Source organism: Monopterus albus, unplaced genomic scaffold (genome assembly GCF_001952655.1).
Source record: "Monopterus albus unplaced genomic scaffold, M_albus_1.0 scaffold505.1, whole genome shotgun sequence".
In the NCBI taxonomy this organism is placed as follows: domain Eukaryota; kingdom Metazoa; phylum Chordata; class Actinopteri; order Synbranchiformes; family Synbranchidae; genus Monopterus; species Monopterus albus.
Window position 1 is genome coordinate 32,161 of NW_018128385.1, and position 10,729 is coordinate 42,889.

At 43.3% G+C, this 10,729-nt stretch overlaps 1 protein-coding gene across 3 annotated transcripts in view; it reads right to left on the bottom strand.

The window, feature by feature from the left end:
* The window catches only part of ulk2 (unc-51 like autophagy activating kinase 2), a 64,886-nt gene that overhangs the window by 23,783 nt on the left and 30,374 nt on the right, over positions 1 to 10,729 (bottom strand). For all 3 annotated transcript variants that reach the window (XM_020588140.1, XM_020588141.1, XM_020588139.1), the window contains 10 exons: positions 10,464 to 10,500; positions 5,916 to 6,089; positions 5,738 to 5,811; positions 5,488 to 5,589; positions 5,347 to 5,405; positions 4,734 to 4,816; positions 4,551 to 4,601; positions 3,246 to 3,334; positions 2,644 to 2,812; positions 1,305 to 1,362 (listed from right to left, as the gene is read on the bottom strand). In XM_020588140.1, the coding sequence (XP_020443796.1) occupies positions 1,305 to 1,362; positions 2,644 to 2,812; positions 3,246 to 3,334; positions 4,551 to 4,601; positions 4,734 to 4,816; positions 5,347 to 5,405; positions 5,488 to 5,589; positions 5,738 to 5,811; positions 5,916 to 6,089; positions 10,464 to 10,500 (896 nt within the window). The remainder of the gene's footprint in view (positions 1 to 1,304; positions 1,363 to 2,643; positions 2,813 to 3,245; positions 3,335 to 4,550; positions 4,602 to 4,733; positions 4,817 to 5,346; positions 5,406 to 5,487; positions 5,590 to 5,737; positions 5,812 to 5,915; positions 6,090 to 10,463; positions 10,501 to 10,729) is intronic.

Below are 10,729 nucleotides of genomic sequence, written 5' to 3' on the forward strand. Positions count from 1 at the left end.
CACCTCCAAATCTGAGGCCATGGTTCTCAGTCAGAAAAAGGTGGATTGCTCTCTCTCCAGGTTGGGAGCGAGTTGTTCCCGCAAATGGAGGAGTTCAAGTATCTCAGGGTCTTGTTCACACGTGAGGGAAAAATGGAGCGGCAGGTTGACAGACCGGTACAGAGACTGCATTACTGCGGACACCTCACCAATCCGTTGTGGTGAAGAAGGAGCTGAGTCATAAGATGAAATTCTTAATTTACTGGTTGATCTATGTTCCTATGGCCATGAACTCTGGATCATGACTGAAAGAATGAGATCGTGGATACAAGCGGCAGAAATGAGTTTCCTCCGGAGAGTGGCTGGGCGCTCCCTTAGGGATAGGGTGCGGAGCTCAGTCACCCGTGAGGAGCTCAGAGTAGAGCCACTGCTCCTCCACGTTGAGTGGAACCAGTTGAGGTGGCTCGGCATCTGTTTAGGATGCCACCTGGATGCCTCCCTGGGGAGGTATTCTGGGCATGTCCCTCCGAGAGAAGGCCTTGGGGCAGACCCAGAACATGTTGGAGAGACTATGTCTCCCGGCTGGCCTGGGAATGCCTTAGGGTTCCTCCTGAGGAGCTAGAGGAGGTGTGTGGGGAGAGGGAAGTCTGGGAGGCTCTGCTTGAGGTACTGCCCCCGTGACCCAGTCTCAGATGAAGCGGATGAAGATGGATGGATGGCAGTAACTTCCTATGGCTGGTTGCCTGGCAACCTCAAGGTGATAAGACTTCAGGAAGTCAGTGTTGAACATAAAATCACCTGGTGCTTATATAACCACACATAAAACCACATTGTTTTTACACTCTGGTTTTTGTGTGGATCAAACAAGAAAAAACATGTTAATCAGTGAAAGTGAAAGATGCGTTTCTTTTTGGCAGACCCAGGGCTATTTGTGTCCCAGATAAAAGATCTTCCCATCTAACTATAGGCAAGAATGCCAACATGTGTTTTTCACAAAATGTCAGCCTATTCCTTGATTTCTAATGTTTGATTGTGTGCCCAGTATTGCCTTTCTCAGCTTTATTGCTTACAGAATCACAGTTCCTGCATAAATTGATTTCTTCTAGAGCTTAATTTCTTTGGGTTCATTATGATTTACCTTGACTGACGAGTGCAGTATAAGATGATGTATTTCTGAACACCAAGCCCATCTATTTGCATTAAAGTCCCAAAATGACACATTCATTAGATGGATAAAAAAAAATTTTAGGGACTCACATGAGATTTAGTTTCTCAGGATCATATAAACTCTCTTTCAGAGATCTAGTCATTAACATTGTACTAACCCTCCACACATGAGAAACTCGCTGGATGGCCGACGACATGCTCCCATTGGTTGGTCATCTGAAGAGAGAAAGATAAGGAACGAACAGAAAAGAACAATGAAGGTGCAACTGCCATTACTGATGGTACAATTCAGCAGTAATGAGGTGATTAACTGCCAGTTGAAATGCCACCTGATACTCATCATGCTTTGCACTTTGTTCATTGTTTGAGTGGGGGACTAGCAGGTACAGGCAAGTGTGTGTGTGTGAGGTGTAGCAGGTGCAGAGCGTTAAGGGTTCATTTTACCAGTCACGAGGGTAAGTGTGCAGGTTACTGTTTGTGGGCTGTTGCCTACAATTACATGAACTGCTTAGCAGTTATCTAATTTAGTGACTGTGGAGTTGGCAGTGTGCTATGTAAGAGTATGTGACCACGGGTGCCATAGGTGTCGCTGGCAGCCAGTGAATGTGACTTCATTACATACGAACTGTAGCCATGGTGTGTCTGTAAAATCAGTATAGTTTCAAAACATCTGTGTACTTGTACAGAACACATGTTCATACATGTCTATGTACAAGACATGTTCATGAATGTGTTTATTTCTGTGACTACATGTAATTCATACCATTGTGAAGTATGTCAACAAGTAAAATTCATAGATTGGCCGATGGCTATTTATATCTTACAGTATGAGGTTTAACTGTGCTATTGTTCCCCTGTTTCTGCTCTTCCTTTACATGTTTCCTCAGTGTATAAATCAAGCCTGTATGACTTTACAATGCAATGGCTTAACAAAAAGGAAGAATTACTCCTTCTGAAAAGATAACTAGCTTTCGGTTCTTCATTTATAGGATTCCAGAGCTGCACGACAGCCTGTCTGCCACTCATCATATGAACTGTCCGTCTATGCAAGTACAGTATTAATGTACAGGCTAATGTCAGATCCCACAAGAAACATATACTGATATATACTGTTAGCTACTGTCTAACTGATGAAAATAACATACAGGCTCCCTCGTTGTAAACATTTCACACTGTGGGATCTATAAGATTTGAGACTGACAAGATTTTTTATATTATTTACTTAAATAAATACTCTGAAGCTCTAAGTCTAAGGGACTCTAAACTTAACAAAAATTGTGTCTTTATTTCACCTCTCTGCAACAGTTTGACTAAAAACTAAACATTATCACCTTCATGAAGTTATAGGACTGTTATACTTTATATATAACAGTTATAGGCTGACTTGGTTTTAGCTTGGTGTACTTAATAAACTAGCAACTGTGTGCATATCAACATTAACTGAGATGAAGTCACAGCTGTATTATGTGTATGTACAGTGTGTGTAACAACACTTACAGCTGTCAGTGGAGATGTGAGGCACCAGGACAAAGTCATCAGTGTCACAAGATGAATTCTTACTACTGGTGCTTTCTCCAGACTCTTTGGACAGCTGCAGAATGTTAGGGGGACCGAGTGGAGATGATGAAAGACCATCTTCTGTTAAAGTCTGCATGTCTGGGAGAGACTGTGTGCAGACAGAAAGAGATGGAGTGAGAGAGAAGAGAGGGAAGAGAAAATGACAATGAATTTGTAGTGTGGCTCGTGAGTGATGCAGTTAAGGCTTTCAGCCATGGCACTAGCAGCAGCGCTTGAGCTAGCAGTGGCTGATGATCCTGCACATTATGACCAAAAAATTATGAGTAAACTTGTCTGTGAAATTGACTTTTTGAAGGATTGGACTGTTTTTAAAATTGGCTTGCAACATTACAATAAAGATTTGATGAAGGCTTTGTTTATTGTCCCCATTTTGGACATCATGTTTTACTTTCCAGCACTCAAGCAGCAAGCAGGCATAATAGTAGCACAATACCATGGAGTCGAGGTTAATATTTTATTACCTTACAGTACAAGAGTAAACCCCTTGAGAATTAGGATTTATAAAGTCATATCAAACTCACAGGAGGAGAATTGAAGCGGATGCATGGTGAGCTGCCACAGGAACTGTCTGTCACTGTATTGGAGGCACTGGGGACCAGCACCGGACATGCTGCGACAAAATGAACAGAGAATTAATCATGTTTTCAAGATGGACAATGAGAAAGTCTAGTACATTATGTTATGATGCTTAGGAATCTGAGCATCTGACTCTCCTTGAACCGCCATCTTATGGTGGTGGAGGGGTTTGAGAACCTGAGTGATCCTAAGAGCTATGTTGTCGGGGGCTATATGCCCCTGGTAGGGTCTCCCAAGGCAAACAGGTCCTAGGTGACGGGTCAGACTAAGAGCGCTTCAAAAAGCCCTTTATGAATAGGTTAAAATCAAGGACCTTGGTGTTGCCCAGCATGGCGCAGCCAGGGCCCCACCCTGGAGCTGGGCCCGGGCAGGGACAGTGACACCTGGAGGGGCGTGATTGGGAGGAATGGCCCCCCCGATCTGAACCTGAGTGGTGTTCTGTTACTGGACTTCTGTGCTAGTCAGTTTGTCCATAACAAACACCATGTTCAAGCATAAGGGTGTCTAACAGTACACATGGTTTTTCAGTCGGAAAAGGATGGCTTGTTCCCTTCAGGTTGGTGGAGAGCTCCTGCCTCAAGTGGAGGAGTTTTAAGTATCTTGGGGTCTTGTTCACAAGTGAGGGAGGGATGAAACAGGAGATTGACAGGCAGATCAGTGCAGCTTCTGCAGTAATGCGGTCAATGTACCAGTCCGTCGTGGTGAAGAAAGAGCTGAGCTGCAAGGCGAAGTTCTCAATTTACTGGTCAATCTACGTTCCTACTCTCTCCTATGGTCATGAGCTTTGGGTCATGACCAAAAGGGCAAGATCCCGGATACAGGCGGCCAAAATTAGCTTTCTCCACGGGGTGGCGGGGCACTCCGTTAGAGATAGGGTGAGGAGCTCGGTCACCCAGGAGGAGCTCAGAGTAGAACAGCTGCTCCTCCACATCGAGAGGAGCCAACTGAGGTGGCTCGGGCATCTGTTTTGGATGCCTTCTGGGCGCCTTCCTGGGGAGGTGTTCCGGGCATGTCCCACCGGGAGGAGGCTCCCGGGAAGACCCAGGACACGCTGGAGGGATTATGTCTCTCGACTGGCCTGGGAACGCCTTGGAGGAGCTGGAGGAAATGTCTAGGGAGAAGGAAGTCTGGGCATCTTTGCTTAGAATGCTGCCCCCGCGACCCGGTTCCGGATAAGCGGAGGAAGAAGGATGGATGGAAAGTCTAGTACATTATTTTATGATGCTTAGGAATCTGAGTAGTGTGCTTACATTTTTTGATGGTGGAGTACGGCTCCAGGAAAGGATGGCTGAAAAACGTGTCTGAAGTGAAGAGTTGGAGAGACAGAACACACCAGGAAGTTTTATACAAATATCAAGACAGATCTCAAAAGTATGTGAAATCAAACCTGAAACATGTAATATTTAAAAACATCACATTATATCAGCACTTACTGAAGTCCATCCTGTCTTTCTGATTTCTTTGTAGCAGCCCAAGCAAAAGGTCACTAAGTTGTGGGGATGTCTCCCTTGGGATACTGAGTAACAGGAGCATGGGAACACTATTAAGTTCTTTGCATGTCACATTGTGCCAGATAGATCTAAGTCTTGGTCACAATACAACAACAGTTTTGAGACGTGTCAGATGCACCATGACGTAAAATAAACTAACTAAATAAACTAAGAGTTTACAGTCACTTTATTGGCCCTATGAGCTGTGCTTATCCAGTCATGAACCCAACTAGTTGACAAATTACAATTTTGACCCACATATGATACTAGGTTAAAAGATCAGAAAGTTATTATAACTAATCTTAAGAAAAACATAAATATGAGTGCCAATTTACATGGCACTGCATCTGAATCCTGTTGACATGCTTCAAAACAAAAAGCTCCTCCAGTTGGGGTCCTTAGAGGAAAAGTTGGAGGATCACCAATATCAGTAGGATTCGTTGTCGGTCACAAAGATTTTACCACAGTTTTTCCTCAGTTGTCACATTTCATCTGGCACTGCTCAAAATCACAACAGTGTAAAGTAGCCTTAAAGACAGTAAGTTTTGTAACTTACATAGGTTGTAGATTCTTGTTTTTTTCATAGAACATCCTCAGGTCTTGGGGACTATTGGCCTGAAAAGATCAATTTAGAAATTAGATGAAAAGAAATACCTACAAACACATTTGCCACTGGTTTGTTGTGTACAGTATCAACCTGGAATGGCGGTTTGCCAACCAGACACTGGTAGATGACCGTCCCGATGCTCCACAGGTCAGCTTTGGCATCATAGTTCTGGGACATGATAACCTCCGGGGCCTGAGGGAGGAAAGGTCACAAGATCCACAGCAGGGAGAGTTATGCAAGATATTGCTGAGAAAGCTGACTGGTCATTTAAAAAATACTGACCTCCAAAAACATACAAAACACAAATGCATACAAAACACATGCAGTAAAGCACACTGACCATGTACATGGGTGACCCACACAGTGTGGCAGCCATCATATTGCTCTGGAGGTACCGTGCAAAGCCAAAGTCAGCTGCAGGACAGAAGTATGAAATAAACTGGTTACTGCTGGGATCTGGAAACTGTCTGAGAGACAAACACTAGGAACAGTAACACATGGGTTAAAGGATGTTTTACCTATCTTGATGCGGATGCCACTGATGTTGGACTTCTTGCGACCCACATAGGACAGCAGGATATTCTGGGGTTTCAGGTCACGGTGGATGATTCCTTTGCTGTTGAGAATGCGCATGGCAGCAGCAATCTGCTGGAGGAAAACCCTGAGTGTTTCTTCTCTCAGGGTCCCCTTAGCTAATGAAGAGGAGAGAAAAACATGAAAATAATCCAGAACTGAATTGACTGAGAACTCTTATATGAGTTTCATTTTTCCACCTTATGGCAGATCTGCTTCCTCAAGTAAATTTGCTTATTAAGATGCACATTTGCTTATTAAGATGCACCCTCTTGCCTATATTGTCCAATCATGCATCTGGATAATTAAATTTTGCCTGTTGATCTCATTCTGGTGCCTCCTTCTGCCTAACATAGTGCATGACTGGTTTCTTTGGTCTGCACTCACATGAGGCAAAAGTAAGACTAACCACTGTAAAAACATCAGAATCAGAATCAGCTTTATTGGCCAAGTGTGTTGGACACAAGAGGAATTTGACTCAGGTACATCAGCTCTCAATGTGCAAACAGTAAACTAGCATATGGCTGTGTAATATAACAAAATAGCAGTATTAACATCAACAACCAGTGCAAACAATGCAGAAAAAGCAGTATAAATAGACAGTAAACAATGCAGACAACAAAGGAATGTTCAATGAAATGAGATAATTAGGGATCTCCACTGTTTTGAGCGTGTTCAGCTCCAGGTTGTTGCGGCTACACCACAGGACTAGCTGCTCAACCTCCTGTCTGTAGGCTGACTTGTCATCGTCTCGGATGAGACCAATGACCGTTGTGTCATCTGCAAACTTTAGGAGCTTGATAGAGGGGTCCTTCGAGATGCAGTCATTGGTGTAGAGTGAACATAGCAGAGGGGAGAGCGCACATCACTGGAGGGCACCAGTGCTTATTGTCCAGGTGCTGGATGTGGTTTTCCCCAGCCTCACTTGCTGCTTCTGTCTGTCAGAAAGCTAGTAATCCACTGACAGGTGGGGGCAGGCACAGTGAGCTGGGTCAATTTGGAGTGGAGGATGTCTGGGATGATGGTGTTGAATGCAGAGCTGAGGTCGACAAAGAGGGCCCGTGAATACGTCCCTGGGGACGTATGCACAGTGAACATGGTAATGCAGTGCCATGTTCACTGCATCGTCCACTGACCTGGTTGCCCGGTAGGCAAACTGCAGGGGGTCTAGCAGGGGGTCAACAATGTCCTTCAGGTGGGCCAACACCAGTCTTTCAAAGCAGCTGATCAGCACACACTTTCAGGCAGGAGGGGGTCACACCATCTGGGCCTGGTGCCTTTCTGATCTTTTGTCTTTTAAAGAGGCCACGCACATCCTTTCCACTTTAGAGGTGGGGGGCTGGAGGGAAGGGTGGTGATTGTTGAGGGAGCAGCTGCTGGGTCTGAGGTGGGGAGGGTGAGGAGTGTTGATTGTCAAACCTGCAGTAGAACACATTCAGGTTGTCTGCTAGTTGACGGTTCTCCACAGCAGGGGGGGGTGGTTTTCTATAGCCAGTGATGCTTTTCAGGCTCCCCCACACAGACGAGGGGTCATTGGCTGAAACCTGAGCTTTCAGCTTTTCCGAGTAGCTCCTCTTTGCTGCTCTGATCTCCCTTGTCAGTGTGTTCCTTGCCTGGCTGTACAGAGTCCTGTCCCCACTTCTGTAAGCCTCCTATTTGGCATGACGAAGCTGCTTGAGTCTGGCTGTAAACCAGGGCTTGTTGTTGTTGTATGTGCAGAAGGTCTTTTTGGGCACACACACACATCCTCACAAAAGCTGATATAAGATGTCACAGTGTCAGTGAGTTCGTCCAGGTCTGTGCACAAACATGCATTAACTTTGTTCTTTTGTACTGAAGCTGCTCCTTTATTAGAAAACAGTGGAGAAGGGACAATATATTGAAATTCAATATATCATGACACAAAAGCATCACAATATGTATCATTTTGTAAAGCGATCTATGTTGTGTGGCTTCCACACATCATCGACTTCATATTTCTTGTATATATATCAGAATATAAGGCAGTATGTCTGGTTGTTCTTTACATAATTTACATAATCGAACCAGTGCTAGAAAAGGGGAACAACAGAGGAATAAGGTACAAGTGTCCCACAGCTACTCATATTGCTGTCACTGAACTTCTAATTGTATTGTGATTGAATCGAATCGTACATGCCATATCGTGTACCAAATTATATCAAGAAAAAGTCGCATTGTCCCATCCCTAGAAAATATAACTACCCTAGTAAAAACAAGCATCTGCAGTTCCACAAAAAGTTCTTATCAATGACAGTAAATTAAAGTTAAATGCTATAGTAATAATCCTGAGGTAAATAGTCTAATCTGATATGAGAATAAAAGGATTCCTCTCCCCCTCTCTCATTCTCCTTCTCCCTCTATTTCTATGAAGCCACTGTGATGACAGCAGTGTTCACAACCTTGGGAAACGAGAAGCCCTGAACTGGTAAAAACGTGGTCCCAATGATCAAAGATTTCAAGATGGGCAGCCAGTTGGGTACAGTTGGGTCACCAGTGCAATGTAACACTGAACACTACTCCACTATGGTTTCATTTTACAACCAGTGTCTCTCCAGCAGAGGCTCCTACATGACCCTGCCTTCGACAGGTCTGATCATAACTCACTCTGTAATCTGTTAGGTATTTTTAGTCAGATAAAAATTGGATAGATACTTTATGTATTATAAATGTTTAGTGGAGATAGGATACCTAGTTAGACTGTTAAATGCTTAGGCATGCTTATGAGTTTCTACAGGGTACATCTGGTCAAGGATAACTAGAGAGAAGAGTTGATGACTGTCAGCAGACAGGGTGTTTAATATTATTATTATGACGTGTATAACTGTAGCCATAGCCATAATATGTTCTTATGTTTAAGTCACAACATGTTACTAGAGGTCGTGTGAGAATGTTTTTAGCTACACACCACTTAATCAACAGACACACACACACATTGATTTGCTTCATGTTTTGACTACTGCTATGGCCAGCTGCAAAGCTGGTAAGAGAGACGTCTCGGTTGACGTTTCTGTGTAGTATGGGGCTAGCCCAACCGAAGGGATATAATGTATAGGCCTGGTGGGTTCAGGGTTTTTCATCTTTCATCTGCCTGCGTGCAGGTTGGAGGTGCAAGATGCCTGAGCGTGTAATGTTAATTTTTGCACTACTGTGTTCATGGAATAAATCAGCACTGTTTTGTAGTTACTTGGACTGCCTCGTCTCTCAGGGTCAGTATGGTAAAAAGTACCGGGTACAACAAATCTGAAAATGTAGACATGTGGGGCAGGTATATTATGCAAACGTACAGTGATAAGGAAGCAGTTTCTATAACACAATCAGTGCTGTTAACCACATGAGGTTATCTAAGAGAGGTATTAGCAAACCACCATTCATTTGTAGGGGTATTTTATAAGCATTCAGTGAGCTCTTTTTTTTCTTTAGACTCTCAACATCTATGTCAAATGTGATGTTTACCATTTTGAAGCTTAAATAGCATATGATCAATAAACTAAAAAAAACAGTATGTAAACAGTTAAGTACTGACATTCTTATGGCAGTAAAGCAAAACTCTTTATCTGTGTGTGTATTCACAATCTTTCCTAAAGTACCACCTTTCATGTGTTTGAGGAAGAGACTTGTATTTTTATGAATAGGTCGCTGGCTGCATCAGGAAAGTTTATTAATGCCAGGATTACTGTAGACATTGATTTAATAACGCTGTTATGTACACTGCAAAAACACTAACACAAAAGTTGACACTGTGGTTTTCTCATTTGCAACTTTGATCCTAGCTATGAGTGTGACATGCTATGCCCATGACATCACTGGCAACATGAACATGGCTACACCACAGTGATCATGTCAAACTAGTAGGTGACAGTACAGTTACAGAAGCTATGACTAGGAGTGAGTCTTGTGTTTGACCTTCACCAGTGTTAACACACATCATGGAATCCATGATATTTATGCTACAGCTTTACTGGCAAGGCCCAGAGGACCACATCATTGATGAAAGACACACTAGTATGTGTACATTTGGATTGTTTTGTGTTATTCACTTTTACCTTTTGGTATATGGGGGTTCTGAACCATGTTAAACTGAACTTCCAAACATCACTTCCTATTGTGCATCATTTCATATTAAGCTAACCACAACCAGGAATGCTGACCTTTGTTATAGACTATCACACCCAGAATAAACAGTGTGTTGACTGACTGAACTAGACAAGAAACTCTGTACAAAGCTGCGGTGCCCACCACACACACACCACCCACATATAGTAGCAAACTGAGACATAGAAACAGTTGCAGAAAAACATGTTCTTTAACATCCCCATGACACACTAATTATTTTACAATATATCCATCAGACAGTTAATAATAATCTGTGAACATGCCGACACCCACCCTCATTAAAGCTGAAGTGCCTTTCTCCTGTGGCATTAGCAAGTGTTTGTGAGCATTTGGGTCAGATAGATTAGTGTGATGCTTACCTTGCAGATAGTCAGCAAGATCACCTCCATTACAGTACTGTGTGTAGGAAGAGAAACAGTCACTCTCAGCAACAATTAAATTCAGGTTCAATGATGGCATTATTTGTGGATGTGTTTGATTGTGCCAGTGTATATGTGCATGACTCTTTGTTGAAATTCTGGCCTAGATATTAGCAGGGCCATCAATTAATCAACTGAAGGGCTGTAGATTTTTCGGTGCTGGCAACCTCTGCTCGAGTGCAGTTACAGTGCCTTGCGAAAGTATT